The sequence below is a fragment of the Lampris incognitus genome, chromosome 21 (genome assembly GCF_029633865.1).
Source record: "Lampris incognitus isolate fLamInc1 chromosome 21, fLamInc1.hap2, whole genome shotgun sequence".
NCBI classification, from domain to species: domain Eukaryota; kingdom Metazoa; phylum Chordata; class Actinopteri; order Lampriformes; family Lampridae; genus Lampris; species Lampris incognitus.
In genome coordinates, this window is record NC_079231.1 from 15791983 (window position 1) to 15816786 (window position 24804).

Genomic DNA, 24804 nt, shown 5'->3' on the forward strand with positions numbered 1-24804 from the left:
TAAAAACATTTGCCTTTTCATGAAAGGTTCAAAAATTGGGCCTATGTAGAGTATGACAGTAATAGTGAACAAAATTGTATTTGATACAGAAAGACAGACTCACAAAAATGCAAAATATGCACAATAGGCATGCATAAAATGCACAATATGTCCGGGGAAAAAAAACGTGATGTAAGACAAGGGAAAATTTGTACAAATACAATCTGATGAATCTACATTTTTCATCACATGATGCCATCCACAGTTAATACTCGGGTTTAGTCCACAGTTTGACACAACGAGCCAGAAAACGATTTGATTTTCCCGGAGGGGATCTTATATTTCCGAGGGAGAATTTGTGTGTGGTTGTGATTTTTGACTTAACCCAAATAACCTACAGTACGTATGAATGTCCAACAGCCAAAAGACTCGTGAGCAGTACTGGTGTGAAGAAAAAAAAAAGCGAAGGAATGCAATTTTAGAAAACTATGATGATTTCTCAAACAAGTTTGCTCCGTTCTACGCTGGTAAAATCCAGTCCACTCTGACTGTAAACCTGTGGATCTGATTTTAGTGCAACCGGTTATGCTGTATTTGACATTTGATAACAATCTTACACAATCTTTTAACATTGACGGTAGGAAAGGGGGAGCTCATTCTACAGTGCACGTTGTGGGGGGAAATATATTAAGATGTGGTTTTTCTTTTTTTCGTAGAAAATACAAACTGTAAGATGAGCTGACATTCGATATTCAGAGAGATGTACCGTGTATGTGTGTGTGTGTGTGTGTGTGTGTGTGTGTGTGTGTGTGTGTGTGAGCAAGAGGGAGTGAGGAAGAGGGAGAGAAGGGTCTAACAACATAGCTGATACCCCAGAGGTTTCTGGAGGGAGGTCTCTCTGTGTTGCTATGAGTCGATTATGCGGCACAGGTGATGTTTGCCTCCTGTGTTGTTCAGTCTGCCTTGGCTTTCATAACAGGAGTTAATACAAGGTTACCAGTATCAGCTGGTTAACCAGTTTGAGTCACATAAAAAAGCCAAACAGGAATAACCAGGGGTTACCATATGCCATCAAATATTATTACAATCAAAGTGACATTTAGGGACAGGGTTGTTGTTGTTGATGTTGTTGTTGTGTCTTGTTAGTTCACAGTGATGATTTGTCAGCAACGTTACAGAGTCAAAACAAATAATGCTTTCATTCTATTGGTATAAACAAGTTGAGCAGGTCTGGGCCGCAACTATTGTCACATGCCTGAGCGGGGCTGGGACCATAGTAAAAGGACAAAGCCTGGTTTTGTTGTTCGAGTGCAGAACGAAAGATAGGTGAGCAATGTGGGCGTGTGCATAGAGCTGTCAATCAACTGAATGCATGTGCATGGGGGGGCTGGATTGCATACGAGAATGTTGCTTTTGGCTCATTGACATTAAAACAGTGACAGGACAAGCGCGCGCGCGCACACACACGCACGCACGCACGCATACAACATATGCAAAAGCACAGACACCCACACAAGCACACATGCAGGCACACCCGCACACCTTCCTGGGGTTCCTGAGAGAAAAGTACAGCAGAGATGAGTCTCAAAGAGGCTATAGCTAGCCCAGCCCTCTTTCTTTAAGGAAGGCTTTTTGCTCTGTTCCAAGCTGCCCCATAGTCAGTGACGGTGTATACGTAGCTGGAAAGGTGCAGATGTCAGTACAACATCTGACCACTAGGTAGTGCTGTAGGTTTACAATGCAGTCTTCTCTCCAGGTTCTTCCTTGAGGTACCATGACTGTTGCGAAGAAGACCATCAGTAAACTGAATAAATTTGCAGCCACCCATGTGATGAAACTGTCTGATGACAGTAACACTTCATAATGTTCTGAAATTATAAAACACCAAAAGCAGCCAGGCTTCCTGTGGCCGGACCTGAAGCTGATTTGCCTTCTTACCCTTACGGGCTACAGCAAGTTTAAATGCACATCCCAGTGTATGCGTGCCATGTACAAAAATAAGTAACAGCATACGATAGGTAACGTGCCCTGAAATTTGACCTGTTTTGCGATGTTCAAGGGTGCACCGTGACGGGGCTTTTTGTTTCTGTGTTTGCTTGCAGTTAGAGGTCAGATTTCACTGTGCCAAAGTAGTGTTAGACACTTAAGTCAATCTAACATGACGTGCATTAGAAGTGAAGAAAGATTTTGTATAAGAATGATTTGCGGCAATGTAGCCGATAGGCAACATGACTCAATTTTTTTTCATCGTGGGTCAGTTTTATGGTTGAAGGTGGGAGGGAGACTGGTAGTGGGGGAAATGGGCACAGGGCTGAGGGGAGCGTGCACATATTGCTAATAAAAAGATGATATAATACTGGTGAGGAGGTCATATCCTGCTATGGGAGTGGAGGGCATTTTCCTTTTGCAATTAGAGAAACCCCCGAGCACGCTCTAAGTGCCTAAATAGGTGGCTGTGATAAATAGTCTCATCTGAAATACTGTTCACTCATGCAGCTAATAGCTTGAGGCTATTTGACTGCATTAGAAGGAGAAAGAGGTGGATACACTCTTGACTGGCAGAGTATTATGATTCCATAATGTTATGTTGGTTTTAAGTTACGGGTTTCTTGACAGTTTCATTATCTTCCCTCAACTGATGGGTTTTTGCATAATGGACAGATAGAGGAGGAACGGGACTCCCAGGTCAAGGTTTGATATCAGAGAAGCTGGTGTAGGTCTCACTGCAACTGGACGAGGTGCTGAGGTTCCCAGAGACACTGCCATCTACAGGACAAACACACAAACAACAACAATATGGAAAACAGCTGCAAAAGTACCCACTACTAAAATCATACATATAACCAGAGGTGGACAACCCGGCTTCAGAAAGTAAAAGTCCTGCCACATATTTGTTCCACCCATACGCTACACCGGCTGAATCTAATTAGCACAACTCTTCAGCCAGGTAGAGTGAAATCACCTTGTTTAGTCAATGGCTAGAACAAATACATGGTGTCGGATTTTTACTTTCTGAAGCCGGGATGTCCACCTCTGCACATATATATGTGTGTGCGTGCGTATATATATATATATATATATATATATATATATATATATATATATATATATATATATATATATATGCAACTAGAAGTGGGACAACCCGGCTTCAGAAAGTAAAAATCATCTTTACCTGTCACTTACACCTAACAGCACCGGCATTCTCATTCCCACCCTGATTACATCCTGTAGTGACTACTGCCATTCTGTCCTCTTTGGTCTTCCTCTCAGGTGTCTTCATAAACTTCAGTTGGTCCAGAATTCAGCTGCCCTTATCATTACCAGAATTCCTTCCGTCGATCATATCACTCCTGTTCTTCAGCAACTTCATTGGCTTCCTGTTAAATACCGTATCGACTTCAAGATTCTGCTTCTCATCTTTGAGGCCCTTCATAACCTAGCACCTTCATATCTTTCTGAATTCCTTTAATTTCCACAACCCCCCCCCCCCCGTACTTTCAGATCCTCTTCTGCCGTCCAACATACTCTACCATCTGCCCGATTGACTACCATTGGGTCTAGAGCCTTCAGTCGTTCTTCTGCCTCCCGCCTATGGAACTCTCTCCCACAAGACATTTACAATATTGACTCTCTTTCCACCTTCATATCTCATCTCAAAAAGCACCTTTTCAAACTGGCATATTCAGTCTGATCCAGACTTTAATGGTTACACCCACACTGAGTTTTGCACTGATGATTTTAGACCCATTGTATTAACTTATCTTTGTATATCATTGCTTTGTTTGATGTTGTGATGTCTGATATAGGGCTGCTTGTTTTTAACTGTTTTGTAAGGTGTCCTCGAGTACTTTGAAAGGTGCCCATAAATAAAATGCATTATTATTATTATTATTGTTACATTCTGAGGAAGTAATTTCACATTTTATGTTCTTTATAATATCGGTGAGTAATACAGTCATGTGTCATGAGAGCTTCTTTAGGGGAAAAAAAAGAAAGGTTTTTTACCAAGTACAAGTCAGTTATGTTGATATTGAATCATAACGGCAGTCTGGATCAGGCAACCCACCTGAGCTGCTGAGGGATTGAGATGATTTGGACTCTGAGATGAGCGTCAGGAGGTTGGCAGCTGCTACCCAGCATTCCTTGCTGCTCCGAAGATTCTTCACAAACCTCAAGAAGTTCAAGAAAACGACAACTTCGTTCAACAAGTTCTTGAAATGCATTTGGATTTGTATTTACGTTTTTGAACCAACTCTTTTTACGGTATTATTGGGATTCCTAAAATATGATAGCATTTTAAGACATTCAAATATAACTATTAAAAGCCAAAATATGTGTTCTGTACAGACTCAAGAAGATATTCACCACTGTCCGTCTTCTCCCTCTTTAATTAGCTGAACCATGTCTCCGCTCTTGACGGCCAGCTCTTGAGGTCCTGCCTTTTCGCAGTCCGCCACTACTGTGTATTTTCCTGGAGCCTGAGGAGGGACATAATGGACCAGCATCAGCCAGATAATACGGCAGGAAGTGCAATCATAATTATGTGCTTGTCAATATTGTAGTCTTATTCAACTGCTGAAATTAGTGCAAGTTAATTAAGATAATCAGCCAATTGCCAATAGGTATGCATATGTATATTCATTTGGTGTCTTCAAATTAAAAAGCATTACCACTAATGTCCAGTATTCAAAGCCTCTTTGAATGAAGTTAAATATATCAAAATCACCTCGACCAAGAAACATAATAAATATGATAATTTTGAAATATGTACTTTAAACCATTTTCAGAGGAATGATTTCAAACATAATTCAATACTGGCCTCATGTGTGCATGGTGGGGATCACGAATATACAACTATAAACTAACTAGCTGGACAATAAACCAAACATCCAACAATGCACCATTATCAAGGCTCACCAGTTTCTTTCCCGTTTCGTCCTCGGGGTCAGAGTTTATTGGCTCGTCGCCGCTGGAGTACCCATCATGCTCTTCTAAGGCATCCACTGAGAGAGACGCCTTGCTCCAACCTATGGGGGAAGGGGGGGTATTGAGAGAAGAAGGTGGAGAAAGACATGGGAGAGGGTTAAAAAAGGTATAAGTGGGGTTACGAAGATAAAAAAAGAGAGAGGGGAAGTGAAAAGAGTTAGAAGGAAGAGAGAAGAGGACAAGGTGACTGGTAGCACATCAATACGAGGGAGTGAGATGAGGATGACGAAGGGGTCGGCTGATGCATGTCGTGGACATGCATGTTGAACTTTTCGTTAGAAGTATAAAACCAAAAGACAGACCCTGACATTACACTGGAGCGAGATACTCTAACTAACACACACACACACACACACACACACACACACACTCCCCCAGCTCTACCACTTCCTCCAAAATCCAAGACAAGGCTGATTATGAGAGAGAGTTGGATTTGAAAGAACTGAAGGAACTCCAATCTACTATAAACCAAACCAAGAGGGCAAATTCATTGTCACAGGTCAAAGGTCAAGGAGGAAAACTAATGAAAACCCAGAGTTGTTGATTAGAGAGTAAGGCGTTCCAAATCATCAAGATCTATCCCGCTAAAATCACTACCTCTACTAAGTCCCTTGGCTTATTTTTCCTTTTCATTTCTTTAATTTGAGATGCCTTCCTTCTTCTTCTTCTCATTTAGCCTTTAAAATCACGGCTGCTCTTCCCGGCAATAACCCAGTGAACACCCCACAGCCCGAAGTAGAGAACGCTTGGAGGGAAACCGCCGATTTTGGAGCAGGCAGTTAAACAACACTATACTTTACCTCTGGCCAAATCTAGAAACAACTACCCCAAATCACAGCACACAAAGAGCGGCTGACACTCAGAAGGGCTCTGTACCTCGCCTCTTACTCTGTAACAGGCTAGAAGTACTCATCCATCTGACTCCGCTCAGAGCGACGTGGGCCCCGGGCTCTGGACAGGGAAGAAACAGCCGGCAAGTCAGTGAGTCGACCAAGACCTTCGTGTCGACTGATTTGAGTCAAATCGGTGGACACAGCGTCCTCATTGATGGGGAGAATGGGGGAACTGCTAAGATGAGTGACTCTTAAGGAGTCCACAATACAGCACTGCTGCTCACTGGTGAGGTTGTGTCTGTGAACTGGATTAGATTAGATTAGATTAGATTAGAGATTACTTTATCTATTTGAAAAAATGCCCCCCCCCCCAATTGTACTTGGCTAATCACCCCGGTCGCTGCTCCACCCCCTCTGCCAATCCGGGGAGAGCTGCAGACTACCACATGCCTACTCTGATACATGTGGTGTCGCCAGGCGCTTCTTTTTGCCAGGGGGACGTAGCGCATGGGAGGATCCCGCTATTCCCCCCCCCCCCCGAACTCGACCAACCAGAGGAGGCGCTAGTGCAGCGACCAGGACACATACCCACATCCGGCTTCCCACCCACAGACACGGCCAATTTTGTCTGTAGGGACGCCCGATCAAGCCGGAGGTAACATGGGGATTCAAACCGGCAAGCCCCCTGTTGGTAAGCAACGGTATAGACCGCTATGCTACCCGGACGCCCCTAGATATTACTTTATTAATCCCCCTGGGGGAAACTGTCACTGCAGCAGCAGAGAAAACAGACTGGCATAAGGAAGACAGCAAATGTAGTTCAATAATGTAAAGTCATAAGATGATTTTGGCTCTGAGCTTTCACACAGTGCAGCATTATAACAGCATTATAACAGTGTGGGGAAAATACAAGATAACATGTAAATGCAAATGGAGTGAAACAGTATAAAACAGATGGGGAATGCAGATACATAAATGCATACATGATATCCACGTTATGTTAGATGATATACTGACAATGAACACAATATACAGAATGAAGGTAAAAAAAAAAAAAAAAGGTCTTATAAGACCTCACAAACCACAGGAACAACAATACTCCAAACCAGATCTGAGCGTGGGTCTGCATGATGGGGCTATATTATGTGAAATTAGATGTGCACAGATTTCTTGGGTCATATCAACATTTTAGGGGTTTTATAGCAAAATTAAAGAGTCAAACTGTGACAATTAACAGTTTTCAAGATTGTCTAAAGCCATGATGGAGATTACAGTATGCAGAGTCAGACATTTGAAGACTCCCAGTACCTGCAGACGTCCTGTGGGTTCAGTATACACACAACCCGGCAATGGTTAGGGTGAAGTATAGAAATAAAACAAACTTAATATTGGTTATATTTAATCTAACTAGGAAGAAAAAGTGTTTTGCATAGTTTGTCGACACGTTACCCTGCCGTTATGCAGAGTCTCCAGGGGCAGATCAGGGAAAATGAGGCATCATTTTCATAAGGAGCCTATTAAAAGGTGATCTGGCGACCCCTACCAAAACTCCAAAAATAAATATATAAAAAAATTTGGTGAGCAGGTATCACAATTTCCTATTCAGAAATTCAGGGAATAAGACAGTAAGTCAACACCAGCCCTAGTCCCTGCTGGCCATAAGATAAAACTGCAAGTGAAAATGTAATTATAAAGGTTCGGACAGGACTTGCAAAGGGGAGAACAATTTCTGTTGGTGGAAGTCTGTTACACTATTAACCCCAGAGATGCACACTACTACTGCACAAGACAGGACTGAGCTAGATCCATCTATACTCTGCAGGTATGTAGTTACTAATGCGGTGGGATGGTTGGAGAATGACATGATGAGATGAATAGACCTTAAAAGTGTTTCATCAATTTGAGGCCCAGATACAGTACACGATTCTGGATCCATAGGCATTTCATGTCAACAGAAAAAAATGCAAACGGGTGTAATATGTTTAGCTTTATCTATGCCCAACACTGTGACTTTTTTCTTTATCAGTTGAGATGAATATTGGTGGATTTTGAGGTTGCAATTAACAGCAAGAAAGCTGCTAGCTTTAGCTTGCCATTATTTAATGTCACGCTTTCTTTGCATTCACTCGTGGCCCTTCATTCTGCCTCTTGCCTCCAGGGTCGACCTCATGTAATGTTTGCTGTTACTATCAAGGCAGGTGAAAACAGAAGATCAGGAGAGGTGAAAGTATGTAACTGGACATGAAGAAAAACGAGGTTTTTCTTGCAGGCCATGTTACAGGCTCAGTCAGGTCCAGCTTTGAGAGGACTGGCAAATGGGATCTGAACATCCAATTAACTTTTTCACGGACAACATACCCAATAGATCCAGATGTACTCCGAAAGACTCAAATTGACGCGGTAACTTAAGGAGTGTATGAAAAGGTCTCATGGGGTGGACTTCCATTGCAGGAGTCACTGAATGGACTCTAATGGTGAACCGTATACCTCTGAACCCAAACGGCGTGGGGTCGCTCTTGACCAAGTGGCGTTTGGAGCTGTGGTCAGGACTCAGGGCTGAGCCTGGCCAGAGGCAGCACAACCGCAGAGAGAGGACAAAGAAAGAGATTCAATTAGGCCAAGAGGCAAAAGGGTCAAAGCAGAGAACAGGAAGGAAATTTGAAGAAAACAATATCTAGGTTAACACTATGGCCATTTCCATCCCCAGGCTATTATTGAGCTCGTCTCCACAACGGCAAAAGAATTTCCCCGACAAAGATAGTAGGGGCCAAAACCAAAATATGAATATGGAAAATATTATCACAATAATCATGAGGAATTTTACACAATATCGATATATATCACAATATCTACTTACACATACTATGTTTTAAAAAAAATCCAGACGAGATTCATCCCATTGAACTGTGTGGTAATGTAAAGTATAATATGTAACAAAAACCAGTTTTCAAATAATATCCGCTCGAATATTTCAGACATTTTTTGAGAAATTTTAGGCAATGTACTCTCATTAGCATTAATTTAAACAAAATTGTATCACGATATGACAATACCCGAATTTAATCCCGACTCAATACCATTGAAAAACGGTAGACAATAATATATTGAACTATTGCCCAGCCCCAGCGGGTTCATATTCCGTCGTGGATCTTGATGCAGTTTAAAGGACTTCCAGGTATTTTAACACGGTACAACAAATAAAGGCTAGTCCCCGGGAGCTCATACACACTACTTCAGTTGTTTCTCCATCCTAACAGACATCTGAAGTCTGCTCCTGTTACCTTTCTGACTCTTGAGATTGCTGAAGCCCTGTAAGGTAAAGCGCTTTTTAGCCACCGAGGACCTGTCAGTGGTAGGACTGGTCACCGGCTCATCTAGAAACAAAAGGTTAGAGATGGAAAGGAGGGAAAGACGGAAAGGAGGTTGGTACAGAGAGATGCAGGAAAAAAAAATGGAGTCAAACTGAGAAAGAGCAACAGGGAGACAAACGAGTCGATGCGTCACGAAAAAGAAGAAGGGAAACGAAGACCTTGGACTGCCGACAGAACTGGCAAAAAGTGAAAAAAGGCAGAATAAGCGTCTATAAGCAGGGACTACTCCTTATTAAAAACCACAACGTTTTTGTTAAATCTTGTGGAAGAGTGAACAGCTTAAATTGGCACTCAGTGTGAAATTCATTTTCACCCAAAATGTTAACGGCGTCTGTGTGACGCCAAGCCCTCAGTGACAGAAGAGGAGTGCAGGCGTGGATCTGAATCAATATTATTTCTTGAGAAATCCCCTTGTTATCTCTTCTTGGGTCAGCAGTTCACCTGACTATTTCAGTTTTACAATAATAATAATTTCTTTTTAAAATATCTGCACCTGCTAGGTCAACCAATGGACTGTCTGCTTCAGCTTCATTCAACCAATCACCTTTATTTTTGGGTGAGGAGGAGGAGGAGATAGGGTCGAAGGTTGGGCTTGGCTCCGCCTTCTTCTCCTCCTGCTTCTTCTGGTTCTTCTGACCACTGCTACGGAAGGGACTGGAAAATGAACAGAAAGAGAAAATGTGAAAATTCAATTGGAAATATGGTGGAAAAACAAGAAAAATAACAAGGGCAAGATCATTAGCATGAGATTATTAGTGAGTGAGTAAGCCTGTGTGCGTATGTGTGTGTCTGCATCTTTCTGTGTTTATTCACGTGCATGCATGTCTGAGCGTTTGTGGATGTGTTTTAATTTACATGTGCATTCTGTGAACACCAACCTGAGAGAGATGGAGGTGTTGTTGCTGGTGGGACTGGGGCTCACATAGTCAGAGCTTTTCTGCTGGCTGGCTTCTACAAAGAAAACACAGTCCACAACAGTTAAGAGACGCAATCAAAAAAAAGAAAAGAAAAAGTGATACATGTGGGTTTCTCTGGCTAAGTTCAACGCTGCTCAATTGTTTTTTCTTCTAGATTTTGTTTTGGAGTGGAATGAAAGATATACTATATGGAAGCGAAAATTCCCAATTCTGATTTGGTCCACTTTTCTTACATGGTCCTTGATCAGGACTGTTACTGATCCGATTAGCATCAACACAGAGTCTGAATGTTAAAACTGAAAATCCAAGTTTTGTTGTTTTTGACATTGTGCACGACACACATCACTGTGTGTTGCATGGTTTAATGTATGTTACAGCGTCATGTATTTGTATGGAGGATGGAAGAAACCAATGTTAGCGTAAAATTTTTTAAGTGAGGGCGTCTGGGTAGCATAGCGATCTATTCCGTTGCCTACCAACACGGTGATCCTCGGTTTGAATCCCCGTGTTACTTCCGGCTTGGTCGGGTGTCCCTACAGACACAATTGGCTGTGTCTGTGGGTGGGAAACCGGATGTGGGTATGTGTCCTGGTCGCTGCACTAGCGCCTCCTCTGGTCGGTTGGGGCGCCTGTTCAGGGGGGAGGGGGAACTGGGGGGAATAGCGTGATCCTCCCACGTGCTACGTCCCCCTGGCGAAACTCCTCACTGTCATGTGAAAAGAAGTGGCTGGCGACTCCACATGTATTGGAGGAGGCATGTGGTAGTCTGCAGCCCTCCCCGGATTGGCAGTGGGGGGAGCAGCGACTGGGACGGCTCGGAGAGCAGGGTGATTGGCCAGGGACAATTGGGGAGAAAAAGGGGGGGGGAAGCGGTGACATGACTAATTTGACTACACTAAACGGCATTAAGAGTGTATAGGATATTAGGGCGGGACAAAATGTGGGGAGGGATATGATTAGACCCTTCAAGATGTGATTGGACGGTGCAAAATATTTTACGATATGATTGGCTGGTTGCTCATACAGTGTTAACGTCTTAATGTGTGTTAATGTGTATGTGCTTTAAGGAGGATATAGCCGTTTGTGTGTGTGTTTATCCTCAGCACCTCTGCAAGCTTTGAGCTGTTCTGTCAGGACTTTGCGGATCTCATTGACCCACGATGATTTGATCTCTGGCGTTGGCGCCTAGACAGGGAACGAGAAAAGCATCAATCTGACTGAGATTTCACTGAGAAGTCACCAGAATCTCAGTTTGACCAGAATGCCGTTTATTCTTGGGTTTATCTGAGCTAAATGACCGATGAAGAGAGAGTTCTGTGCCAAGGTTAAGTAATCTTACCTGAACGATAAAAACCTCTTCTCTGGAGTTACACCAGATCTCAAACTTCTTGTTGTCGCCCTTTGCATTCTCTGTGATGCCCACCGCACTCATCTGAGACAAGGTGGAAAGGGAAAGGGGTGAAACAAGACCTTCCAAGCTTGTATTTATTTGCCTCCTGTCAATTCATACAAAATAGAAAAGAAATCTTTCCTGGAGTATTCACACCAAACAGTATTAATGTAGGTTTGCTGGGGTATGGAGGACGTCAACTACAACTACTAAAGTATTTATTAAAACTACCTCTATTGTTAACCACGGGGGGTTCTTTATTACACTATTTTATCACCTCTTATTTACATGATATATGCTATATGCTATATATATATATGTGTGTGTGTATATGTATGTATGTATACAGAAAAATATAGGCAAATCTGTTTTTGAGACCACTGTGTGTAGTTTTATTGATCTTGTGCACCAAAGCATCTCATTGCCAGAAAAGTTATTTTGCTGTATTGTTCCTGTGCAATTGACAAAGTTTGATTTTAATACATATAATTATTCATGTACTTACTGTGTGTGTGTGTGTTTGTGTGTGTGTGTGGGGGGGGACGATCTACCACTGTAAATCTGGTTTTCTGGCATGTGTGTAGTTTTGTTTCTATTCTAATTTATTGTTTTGTCTTTTGCAAAATGAGTCCCATTCCGGCAAAATGAAATACCTCCCACCATTATTCCAGTTCTCTCTGCTTTGTTAGCACAAAAATATGACGGAAAAAAAGAGGGACTGACAGAAAGGGACATGAATTGGATTTGTGATTGAAACCACAATGATTCAGCAAGCACTTTCTGCAGGGCTAGTTGACACAATCTCCGCCGTCTTCACTGATTTTCCCTTTTCTTTCTTTTTGGAATTTTGCCCCCTTTTTCTCCCCAATTGTTCCCCGGCCAATTATCCCACTTTTCTGCGCTGTCTCGGTCACTGCTCCACCCCCTCTGCTGATCCGGGGAGGGCTGCAGACTACCACGCCTCCTCCGATATATGTGGAGTCGCCAGCCACTTCTTTTCACCTGACAGTGAAGAGTTTCGCCATAGAGACATAGCACATGGGAGGATCACGCTATTCCCCCTCCCTCTGAACAGGTGCCCCGACTGACCAGAGGAGGCGCTAGTGCAACGACCAGGACACATACCCACATCCGGCTTCCCACCCGCAGACACGGCCAATTGTGTCGGTAGGGATTGCTTGACCAAGCCGGAGGTAACATGGGGATTCGAACCGACGATCCCTGTGTTGGTAGGCAACAGAATAGACTGCCACGCCACCCAGACGCCCCCATAGTTGCATTTGTGATTGAAACCACAATGATTCAGCAAGCACTTTCCACCGGGCTAGTTGGTACAATCTCCGCCGTCTTCATTGATTTTCCCTTTTCTCAACCAACCTCTTCATCGCCGCTGGACTTACATTGAGGGAGTGTTTGAAGCTGTAGGAGGGCGCCTTCTCGTAGCCCTCGCCGTTCTCCTCTCTCCTCTTGCAGAAAAGCAGTGCCTTCTCGTGGAGGAACAGGTGCCTCTGCATGGGCTTGAACCGGGCCAGGTCCTTGACCTTTGCATGACCCTTCTTGTGCTCTGTCCACACGCTGAAGGAGCCCTGCATCAGCAGACGGCCCAGCTCGGAAAGGTTGCCCTGAAAGAGATGGAGAGATGAACGACGGGCGTTTGGTCGCACAGGTAAACACGCAAAACAAAAACAAAGACTCAGATTGAAATAAATATATCAGCTACAATGTTACTCCACAGGGGAGCATGTACTACACAGACAGAAGAAGTGATAGAGAAGCACACACACACACACACACACTCTCACTCACTCACTCACTCACTCACTCACAGACTGCAGCGTTAGGGATTGATAATCAGGGTTGATAATCAGAACCCAGTTACATCATCACATTATATAGGAACAAATAATACTTCCTTTATCAGCACATCCTATTTTTTTCTATAATGATCAGTTAATATCAACAAAGGGATTACAGATGCTCCCTTGAGTCCTCTGACCTCATATCCTGTGATGGCAATGAGGTGCATTGAGTCATTCACAGCCTTCAGGATCCCAAGGATGGAGGACAGCGCCTTCTGCAGGTCGTCACAGCCATCACAGCCCCTGCTGTACTTCAATAACTCCTGGGAACAGACCCAACAGATGGGACAGTAAGAGAAAAATAGATTAACAATGTCACAAAAAAACAAAAACAAAACCATAATGTAGGAACGTTTATAACACAAATCTTAAATCAATAACAATTACAGTTGAAAATTCAATTGACTGAGGGGCATCGAATGAGCAGAGAGGGGTGGGGGTATTTCATCTCTCTCTCTTCTGTCTCTCAGACTGTCATGGGCCAACACCTGTCCACGCCTCACCTTTAGCAGCAGCTGGTACTTGGTGATTCTCTGAACGGGTTTGAGGAGGTAGGAGTCCAAGCCAAGTTTATGTTCCAGCTTCTTCTGGCACTCCTAAACCACATCGAATGAACAGTCAAGGTCCTTTAGCTTTTTCATCTTTTTTTTCGAAATTCCAGCTCATGCAGATTGGACGCACAAACACTGACATTCAGTCTATTGTACGCCAGCAGGGGAGCCACAAGTGTCTCTTTAAGACAGAACTTCACACTGGCCCACCTGTGGGTGAGTTTCAATGGCTTCATCAGTGTACGGATGTGTGTGTGAATGGGTGAATGTGAGGCATACATTATAAAAAAGTGCTTTGAGTGGTCGGTAGACTAGAACAGCGCTATATAAAATGCAGTCCATTTACTTTTTACATTCATTCAAACGTCTTTGTCAGTGGGATCATTTATTCAACCCATGAGCACCTGTGGAGTCTGTCCAATAACCTGACATGTACAAATGCTTTTTGAGTTAAAAACTTATCTGACTTTTCTTGCTAACACACTGAAAAAAGTGACTTCTTGTAAAAATACTGTTTGCTGCTTTATATATATATATTAGCTACAGCATAAAAAGTCATGCTTGTTATTTTTATTGCTGTTGTTCCCCCCCCTTTTTTTTCTCCCAATTGTACTTGGCCAATTACCCCACTCTTCCGAGCCGTCCCGGTCTCTGCTCCACCCCCTCTGCTAATCCGGGGAGGGCTACACTACCACATGCCTCCTCCGATACATGTGGAGTCACCAGCCGCTTCTTTTCACCTGAAAGTGAGGAGTTTCACCAGGGGGACGTAGTGCATGGGAGGATCACGCTATTCCCCCCAGTTCCCCCAAACAGGCGCCCCGACTGACCAGAGGAGGTGCCAGTGCAGCGACCAGGATACATACCCACAATCTCCTTCCCCCCTGCAGACACGGCTAATTGTGTCTGTAGGGACGCCCTGTGATGGCCTGGCGGTCTGTCCAGGGTGTCTCCCCACCTCCCGTCCAATGACTGCTGGGATAGGCTCCAGCATCCCCGCGACCCTGACAGCAGGATAAGCGGTATGGATAATGGATTGGCTGCCCGACCTAGCCGGAGGTAACACAGGGATTCGAAGTGGCGATCTCTGTGTTGGTAGGCAACAGAATAGACCACCACGCCACCTGGACACCCAAAAGTCTCATGCTTGTTAACTACAAAAAAAACAAAAAACCAAGACAATGAATGCGACCTTGGCCTTGAGGTGGGTAAGAGGTCAAAGGTGAAGGGCAAAAAGGTGAAAGGTAGGAGGTCTGACCTGAAAGAAGGCACAGTCGGAGCACTGTCTCCACAGACTCTCGGAGCGGGGTTTGTTCTGGCAGTATGCCTCGTAGATTCTGAGGTCACTCATCTAAGTAAACAAAAACAAACAGAAGCAAAAATGAAGACCTGAATCACAGTCAAACAAACGAGCAAATGTATAAATTGTAGAGGTCAGGCTTGATATTCTGCTTGTTACCCATTTAAACAACAGTAGATGGAAATCAGTGACAGGTTAATTATGTGGCTAGATGGATGGATAGAAAGGTGGGTGGATAGCTGAATGGATAGGTGGATGATTGATTGAATGAATGAATGGATAAATAAATGGACATATGAAAGAGTGCAGGATTAAATGATCAAATTATCAATGTAAACAGATCCAGTAATGATGTGCTGGTGTTGTGCGCTGAGGTTGACAGTCAGATTTTGCCTGATTACCACTTAAAGCTGTGCAGTAAACTTGAGATGCATAATATATCACCAGATTATTGGCAGCCATATTGTTCTTCACACATGTGTGTTTTGCTAGAGAGCATCTGGTGTCAAGTGACACAAACAGATTGGAGAGGGACAGGAAATTCAAACCTACTGCGTGGCATCGAATACACAACGCCGCCTTTGAACCTGAACCATAAGGAGACACCTTCGCAGTCGTACTGTATTAGAAACGTAGACTGGACCCATTTAACCTGTTTCTAGGTCAGTCTGAAGATCACGTGCGTACCCTTTCTAAGAAACAGCGGCCCACCAATTCAGGACAGTCAGTATAAGCCTCCAGCTCCTTTAGAAACGTCCTACAGACAGACAACAACTGGTTAGACCAAGAGTCAGGGAGCAAGATGATACACACCATCTGTGTAGATCATCAAAGAGTATGAGTAGATTATTATAAAAACAATACCTGAGCTTATGAAATAACTGATAGCAGAAGTTAAAAATGACATCTTTACTTGACAAAATGTCAACCTTTTTGCAGAAATATTGATTAATGCTTGGGATCAGACAGATCAGTAAGGGCGGTTATGGCCATACTTTTTTTGTATGTGTGATTTTCCTTCAGACAAAAGCTTAAAGACACCAGCAGGGACACAACATTAGCAGATTGTTTGTACAGGAAATAAGGATATTATCATATTCCAATACATCATATTTACACAGAAATGTTATTTCCCCTCGGGCTGATGCCTTTCATTGAGATTAAGCCATGTATTTCAATTTTCCACTCTAGACACTTATTCTAGTGTATGGTTACTCATTAAACATGAATAGCATCCGATTCTATTAGTTGGATGAGCGTGCCCCATCAACCACCTCTGTGTTTGATTGACAGGTTGGCAACCAGACTGACAGACGACGCCTACCTCTTGTGAAACTGGTAGATCTCAGGCATGTTGCCAAAGAGAACATCTTTCTTGTGGAGCAGCGCACTGGGGATGAGGTGAGCCATGGCTGGGTTCTCCATCTCCGCCGCATAGCCCTGGGATACAACAATCAACCCATTATTACAGGGTTGAATGACACCCAACTATATTTTCCAACACAGTCCTTCATTTTCTTTTTCCGACCGCAAGAGAGGCTTAGTTCCTCCACCTGCCTGCCTGAGGAGCTGTGATCTACATAGAACTACATCATCTGTGATTTCAGAGGAATAACAATCTAATTGTCAGAGTCCTTTACACAAGAAAAAAAGAAATGTGGAAGTGTGTTTTTTTTTTTAATATTTCTCACACTTTTTAGAGAGCTGGGGATTAAAAAGCTTTAGCTTGTCTTTAGCTTTGATATACAAGAGTAAGTTATTGATGTATTATCAACTCATAAGTTGATTTTTCTTTATAAACAGTGCCATCTAGTGGCCTGAGCTGCTGTGACGACACTCACCTCCAGCACACACAGCAGTTCCTCCACGTATGCCCTCTCTGTCTCCAACAGCTCATTCATTACGTGGCTGTCAGAATTAACACACACACACACACACACACACACACACAGGAAAGTGGTTCCAGTTTCCGATATTCATTCTCTCTTTAGATGTTCCATGTACATCTAGATTGGATATTGGAAATGCTGTCCGCACTACTGCTGTACAATATGCTCTCTATTAAAAAAAAGGTTGGCTTGTAATATCTTGATAATCGAATACAAGAGAGATTACATCACTGTAAGCAAGCAGAAGATGTTAGCCAGAATGTCGGAAAATTATGCAAATGGACTTTTATATTAAGTGCCAAAAAATTAGTAAAAAACCAAGACCTACTTGGTTGTTGTTTTTTGATGCCTCTTATCATATCTTATGATTTCAAACAGATTATTATTTCAGTGTTACTGTGTGCTATACTGATGGCTATGGAGTAGGATTGTGGTGCCAACAAGGCAGAAAATGAAAACCGTAGCCTCCAAATTCTCAGAATGACCTCTGACCCCTTACCGTCGGAGAACCGCGAGGTTTTCCTCTTCCTCTGAGAGAGAAACGTGTCTGCTGCTGCCATTGTGTAAGGGAGATTCGACCTGGATACACACACACACATGAATACATAAAAACCTCATTTTATACGTGCACACTCATATGCACTGTACACTGAGGCATCTTTCAACACTGAGGTCAAACATCTATTGAATTTTCAAGTAAGGCGAGGCAAATTTATTTGTGTAGCACATTTCAACAAGGCAATTCACAGAGCTTTACATAAAACATAAAAGGCAAAATGTCAAACCAACGTAAACAGGATTTTTTTGAAATGTTAAGTGTATTTAATCCATTCATCTAATCACCACAATGAATAAATAATGCATTAAAGAAGCCAGACCTTTTTGCACATTGCATTTAAGACGTTGCCCTCTGAATGTCTTCTCTCTTTCCTCCTCGGATCTGCAGGGATAAGTAAGACAAACCTTTATCGTTCATTTTAAAATCTAACTCTGACACTCACGCCCTGCATCTCTCTCTCTCATCTGCCACATCATCCACCCATTCGTCCACCACCAAGCCTAATTTCCTCCATCCTTTTCATCAAGCCTCACTGTCATCCATCCATCCCTCTTTTTTAATCCTCCCTCCATCCTTACCAGGAGAGGAGAGCGGTGACTTGACTTCAGGCCTCGGCGCCACAGGTTGTACTGGTCTGGTCTGTTTGGCAGCTAGCTTCTTCAGGCTCACCCTTCTTTTCTCAAACATCTCCTGGACGGAGCCCTGCTTCTGAAACACTCTCTCCACCTGGTCCTGATGGAGCAGGGACAGGGAGGGACGCAGGGGAGGAAGGAAGGAAGTGGATATAGAAAGGTTTAAAAATAACAACAGCAGCAACAAAACACAGATGCTGCTCTAAAATCAATGGAAAAATGAATCACTGTTTATAGGCCTATAAGATCATACAAACACACACATGGTAAATGGACTGCACTTATAAAGTCTACTGGCCACTCAAAGTGCTTTACAGTGTATGCCTCACATTCACTCATTCACACACTGATGGTGGAGGCTGCCATGCAAGGGGCCACCCTGCTTATCAGGAGCAGTTAAGGGTTCAGTGTCTTGCTCAAGAACACTTCGACATGCTCTCTGGAGGAGCCGGGGATCGAACCAGCAACCTTCCGATCACTAGATAACCCACTCTACCTCCTGAGCCACGCTGCCCCTATTATCTTAAAATACCTATGAGTATGTACGTTTAAAGCATATATGGGTACAAAGAATAATGACACCCAAACCAGGACAGGCCCAAAGCTCCACCGATTCTCTCTCTCTCTCTCTCTCTCTCACCCTGAGTGGTGGCGTGAGCACTGCCTCGTACTGACAGCAGATGGCGTTGACGTCGACAAGGGTGTGTAGCGGTGCCGTGTCCAGGTACCGCTCCAGCTCCTGCAGTGCGGCCTCCGCACCGTCCTGGGACTGACAGCGGTCCACGGGCTGGCATGCCAGCAGATAGATGCCCTCCTCACACCACCGTGACGCCTGGGGAAGGAGAGAGAGAGTGAGATAGAGAGCAGAGAAATGTTTGAACAACTGATTTTTCTAAGCCGTTGTATATACTTGTCTCATTCGTTTCCCTAGGGAGAGGGAGGAGGGGAAGGAAGGCAGGGAAGAAAAAGGTGGGTGTGCCATCAGTGAAAATGAATAGAAATAGCAAAAAGAAATTGCCACAAAGAAACCCTAACAGACTATTTTATCAGAGAATTAAAATGGTTTTGTTGAGGTGGCACACCAAGTCATCTCACTATTAAAACCATGTATGTAAACAGCTATTTCTAGACAGACAGTCCTCTAATTCTGCAGCTACTACTAAAGACGCGTTCATAGATATTGCATGTGACAATTTTACTCTCACTCTGCTTCACAAACACACACACACACACACACACACACACACACACACACACACACACACACACACACACACACACACACCTTTTCCAGAGCATGGTGGAGCTCCATTGCTCTGAGGAGGAGGCTCTTTTTGGTCCTCAGGGTGGAGGTGATCTCTTCACACACTCCCCTCAGCTCAAGGCATTTTGGCCTGATGGAGTCCTCGGCGTAATGGGAGTTTTCTATCAGACTTTCCCCTTCACTGGACAGGGAGAGGGCACGGTCTACTAAATCCTAGAGAGAAAAAAAACACACACATATATTATATTTATATATTTACATATATACATGCATACACACACGGCACTGGTACATGATGAAACCATCTGAATGGAGATTAATAAGCACCTGGGTGCTTTGACCTTTTGTTGGTTATTTTTCTCCAGCTGACCCTGTCACACTGAATAAAATAAAGTGCCATCATTTGGCTTTCGATTTCTCCGCCATGGGCAGTATTCCTCACTAAACTGGCTGAAATACAGTTACAATCGAAGTTCATATGACCTTTGGTATCTGCTGGGTGATCCCCGTTTGGGAAAATGTGAAGATAAACGTCCAAACCTTTTACTTACAAACTCTGGATCAAGTTAAATAACTATGGCTTAACATATATTTTTAAAAATCACTGATTCACAAGCTGAGCACTGAGAGGCATTTTCTCCAAATCTAAATTAACGAAAAAGGAAGACAGCGGTCAGGTGGACCTCTTTGTGGGACATGGTGAAGCACTCCAGATATTGGTCAGTATTGTTTCTGGACCACACATGAGGTGCAGCAAAGTGTTCTTCATGCTGAAATACGAGTTTCCATCCAGTCCAGAGCACATTCACAATAAAAAAGCATGTTTGAGGGCGCCTGGGTAGCATAGCAGGTCTATTCTGTTGCCTACCAACAGGGGGATCGCCGGTTCGAATCCCTGTGTTACCTCCGGCTTGGCTGGGCGTCCCTACAGACACAATTGTCCGTGTCTGCAGGTGGGAAGCTGGATGAGGGTACGTGTCCTGGTTGCCGCACTAGTGCCTTCTCTGCTCGGCCGGGGAGGGGGAACTGGGGGGAATAGCGTGATCCTCCCACGTACTACGTCCCCCTGGTGAAACTCCTCAGTGTCAGGTGAAAAGAAGCGGCTGGCGACTCCACATGTATCGGAGGAGGCATGTGGTAGTCTGCAGCCCTCCCCGGCTCGGAAGAGTGGGGTAATTGGACGGGCACAATTGTGGAGAAAAAAAAAAAGGGGGGGGGGTCCAGTAAAAAGCACGACTGTCTGCATGTTTTGAAATGCTCTGCAGCGTTTCTTTTCAGCTCTGATATCTTACGTTATATGTAGGCCACATGCACGTTTTAGGAGTTCTGCACAACTAGTAATGCTGCACGTTCTCCTTTTAATGTTGTCATCTATTTCCCTTCTTTGTTTTTCATTCAGCTGGACAGCTTGTAATATTTTCCCTGCCGTGTTTTAAGTGTTTTTGTCTCCTGTGTCAATATGCTAAACCCAGATCTGCCATGTGACAGAAGCCCGCAGTGCTGAAAAGATTAAATCAATCACTCATGATTCATGACACCCCCCCCCCCCGTCATTATTCTGCTCGGCCGCCTTTCTATGATATTTCTTTCCTCTCTGTCTCTCTCTCTGTCTGTCTCTCTGTAGGGGGATGGGGCGTTTCACATTAATTATGCCATTAGCGATATGGACCCAAGGAGACAGCAAAGACAAACACAATACCTCAGCTTCAACCTCTCTGCATTGGGATTCCACAGGAAGTAGTAAGTGTCTATGTAGGTGAGTGCACACATTCACACGTCACATGTGCAACATATGCAGGCACATGTGACAGAAAGGGCAAAAAACACGCATGCTCGTCATGTGTGCGTGTGTGTGTCCCAACACTGACTTGTGCCAGTGATGTAATTTTGTATCAGTACAAGTGAGTTCCACGTGAACCGGATTGACTGAACGGACCACAAAATCAACCGTGACACTAAGACATATGGTCTCTTGAATAGATCTGTGTGTGTACGTGTAGGTTACAGGACATATTGGTCAGTCTTTTTTAAAGCCGAATCCTTTTAATGCATAGAGAAAGGGAGGCAGGTCATATCGTATGTTTGAGACAACAGTATTTGTATTCAGTATGAGTGTGCTTATACTCTGCTTGTGCTTCCATGTGTGTGCACGTGTCTTGGTCTCTCTCTTACACAGGCCTTGTCGTCATGGGCGCTGAGCTCTCGGAGGACGTGCTCGGCATGGGCGGGGCTTACGCTGACCTCAGAGAAATTCGCCAGCCTCTCTGACGCCACGTCGAGCTGTGCACGCACCTACACATGTACAAACACACACAAGTAAAACGGATAAGTTCATCAAAGGCACGCACACACACACACACAAGCATTTACAGCAGACACACACACACATTCCCGCTGGCAAAAACGGTTCATTTGGGCTCACAGCTGACCACTCAAAACTATTTTCATGTGGTCGCTTTGAAAAATAAACCTGCAATTGCCGCAATTTAACTCACCTCACGGAAATGTTTTTCAAAGTGCCGGAGCTGCAGACACTGCTCAAGCTTGGTGCGATGGCGCTCCCAGAAATCATCAAAAGCCATTTCTGTCTCATTGAGCTGGCCGAGGAGTCTGAAGATAAGACAACACAGAAACAAATGGAAAGTAGGAGAGGAGGACGAGACAGTTTAGGATAACACAGGGGAAACAAAGGGGAAAGGAAATTTGGAAAGAAACGTGGTTGAGAGGGGTGTTCGGGTGGCATAGCGGTCTATTCCATTGCCTACCAACACGGGGCTCGCCGGTTCGAATCCCCGTGTTACGTCCGGCTTAGTTGCGCGTCCCTACAGACACAATTGGCCGTGTCTGCGGGTGGGAAACCGGATGTGGGTATGTGTCCTGGTCGCTGCACTAGCGCCTCTTCTGGTCAGTCGGGGCGCCTGTTCAGGGGGGAGGGGGAACTGGGGGGAGTAGCGTGATCAGCCCACGCGCTACGTCCCCCTGGTGAAACTCCTCACTGTCAGGGGAAAAGAAGCAGCTGGCGACTCCACATGTATCGGAGGAGGCATGTGCTAGTCTGCAGCCCTCCCCGGATCGGCAGGGGGGGTGGAGCAGCGACCGGGACGGCTCAGAAGAGTGGGGTAATTGGTCAAGTACAATTGGGGAGGAAAATTCCAAAGAAGAAAAAAGAAAAAGAAAAGAAAAGTGGTTGAGGGGGTAACATAATTTAAAAAAGGCATAATTGATATGACAATTGATAATTTATATGATAATATAATAGATAATTGATATAACTGATATGACTCTTAATAATATAACATAATGAAATTTTTTTTTAAAAGGTCGGCATGAGTTTCACTAACGCAAGATCATCGCTCATCATAAAAATCATGTCGCCGTTTGGCCCGCTGCAACATTTCCAATACACACGCTAAGGCCTTCCCATCGGCTAAGAATACGCTATTGTGTTTCTCTGGCAACGAGAGATCTGTTGACAACAGCGACTGCGCTGCAGCCAAACATCTCTTTGTCAGGGGCAGCAAATATCTTGAGACACTTTTCATGCCACTTTATGCAACCTTTCATCGGTCAGACGGCGTAACGCGGACCCGATCAATTCAGCTCAGCGACAGGAGAACATGCAGAGAGAGGCTAAGTTAGACTGACAGACTTGTCTTGTCAAGGTGTGTGTGTGTGTGTGTGTGTGTGTGTGTGTGTGTGTGTGTGTGTGCCTAAACAGTGCTTTCTTTTTATATCAAAGTGCTACTGAAAGTGGAGGAGAGTTTAGGGCTAAGACTGTAGACCATGGAGGTATGTGTGGACATCATGCAGCTGACTGCAAAATATTACAAGCTATTTAAATGCTGGCAGTACAACAGGAGCACAGTAGTGAGACAGCAGTTGACACCATTTGTGTTGTTGCTGCCTGTGCTTAATGATACAGGAGTATGAAAAGTAATCAATATACAATTTTGTTAGATTTGATAAAACTGGTGATAAGAGTTTCCTTATTCTATGCCAGCCTCCTGGATTTGTGTGTTATGTATATTCTGTTGTCGTTTTACTATTTGAGGGTTTTTTCCCCCCGCAGCAGACTTATTTTTGATAGTCTCTGGATTTCATGGCAATAACACATCCCTAAAATATTACCTCACTAGCAGGATACCCGGCGTTGCCCGGGGAAAATGTTCTCACCGTAACAACCAACACGATCTGATCTTTACAATATAATCGATGATGAAAAATAGGATAATTTATGATATGATACATGTAATAAATGAATGTTGAATAAACGAATCTGATTAATGAAAATGAAATGTCATAATTTTCAATCCATTCATCAAGCTGCTTTGCCAGTGTGTGTATTAGTCACTCAGTGCTCAAGCGCATCAGGGTAAACCACGTTGTGTGCCTTCAGGCTAGCATTGACAATGTTAGGTGTAGTGCCTCCTTTGACCACTGGAAGGATTTGCCGGAAGTCTCCAAAAAGCATTGTTTGAATGCCTCTTTCCCAAATAAATAAAAAAAAATTACTTGGTTTTGCAATATTTTTGAACTGGAAAGTGCTGATTCTAAAGATACCTTTCTTTTTGTTCTACAATGAGTATTTCTGGAGTTTTAAGCAAACATACAAAAACACAGTCTTGGCCATCGCCGCCGCAAATCGCCACAAAATAAACTCAATTTCGCAAATAAATCAAAAATTTTACTTGGTTTTTGAAATATTTATCGAACTGTACAATCTTTGGAAAATGCTGATTCTAAAGATACCTTTCTTTTTGTTCTACAGTGAGTATTTCTGGCGTTTTAAGCGAACATGCAAACATACAGTCTCGCTTTATATATATATATATATATATATATATACACTACCGTTCAAAAGTTTGGGATCACATTGAAATGTCCATATTTTTGAAGGAAAAGCACTGTACTGTTCAATGAAGATAACTTTAAACTAGTCTTAACTTTAAAGAAATACACTCTATACATTGCTAATGTGGTAAATGACTATTCTAGCTGCAAATGTCTGGTTTTTGGTGCAATATCTACATAGGTGTATAGAGGCCCATTTCAAGCAACTATCACTCCAGTGTTCTAATGGTACAATGTGTTTGCTCATTGCCTCAGAAGGCTAATTGATGATTAGAAAACCCTTGTGCAATCATGTTCACACATCTGAAAACAGTTTAGCTCAGTACAGAAGCTACAAAACTGACCTTCCTTTGAGCAGATTGAGTTTCTGGAGCATCACATTTGTGGGGTCAATTAAACGCTCAAAATGGCCAGAAAAAG

At 43.6% G+C, this 24804-nt stretch overlaps 1 protein-coding gene across 1 annotated transcript in view; it reads right to left on the reverse strand.

Moving 5' to 3' along the window:
- Nucleotides 1-2665: 2665 nt before the first annotated feature.
- The window catches only part of mcf2la (mcf.2 cell line derived transforming sequence-like a), an 86442-nt gene continuing 64303 nt past the window's right edge, over nucleotides 2666-24804 (reverse strand). Inside the window, 25 exon segments of the mRNA XM_056301432.1 lie at nucleotides 2666-2745; nucleotides 4049-4152; nucleotides 4348-4460; nucleotides 4900-5009; nucleotides 5845-5919; nucleotides 8289-8378; nucleotides 9083-9175; nucleotides 9717-9826; nucleotides 10051-10123; nucleotides 11196-11274; nucleotides 11429-11521; nucleotides 12880-13101; nucleotides 13476-13601; nucleotides 13842-13934; nucleotides 15148-15240; nucleotides 15877-15946; nucleotides 16514-16629; nucleotides 17031-17097; nucleotides 17578-17657; nucleotides 17957-18018; nucleotides 18216-18369; nucleotides 18910-19101; nucleotides 19555-19746; nucleotides 21706-21825; nucleotides 22029-22143. Coding sequence (XP_056157407.1) covers nucleotides 2666-2745; nucleotides 4049-4152; nucleotides 4348-4460; nucleotides 4900-5009; nucleotides 5845-5919; nucleotides 8289-8378; nucleotides 9083-9175; nucleotides 9717-9826; nucleotides 10051-10123; nucleotides 11196-11274; nucleotides 11429-11521; nucleotides 12880-13101; nucleotides 13476-13601; nucleotides 13842-13934; nucleotides 15148-15240; nucleotides 15877-15946; nucleotides 16514-16629; nucleotides 17031-17097; nucleotides 17578-17657; nucleotides 17957-18018; nucleotides 18216-18369; nucleotides 18910-19101; nucleotides 19555-19746; nucleotides 21706-21825; nucleotides 22029-22143 — 2722 coding nt within the window.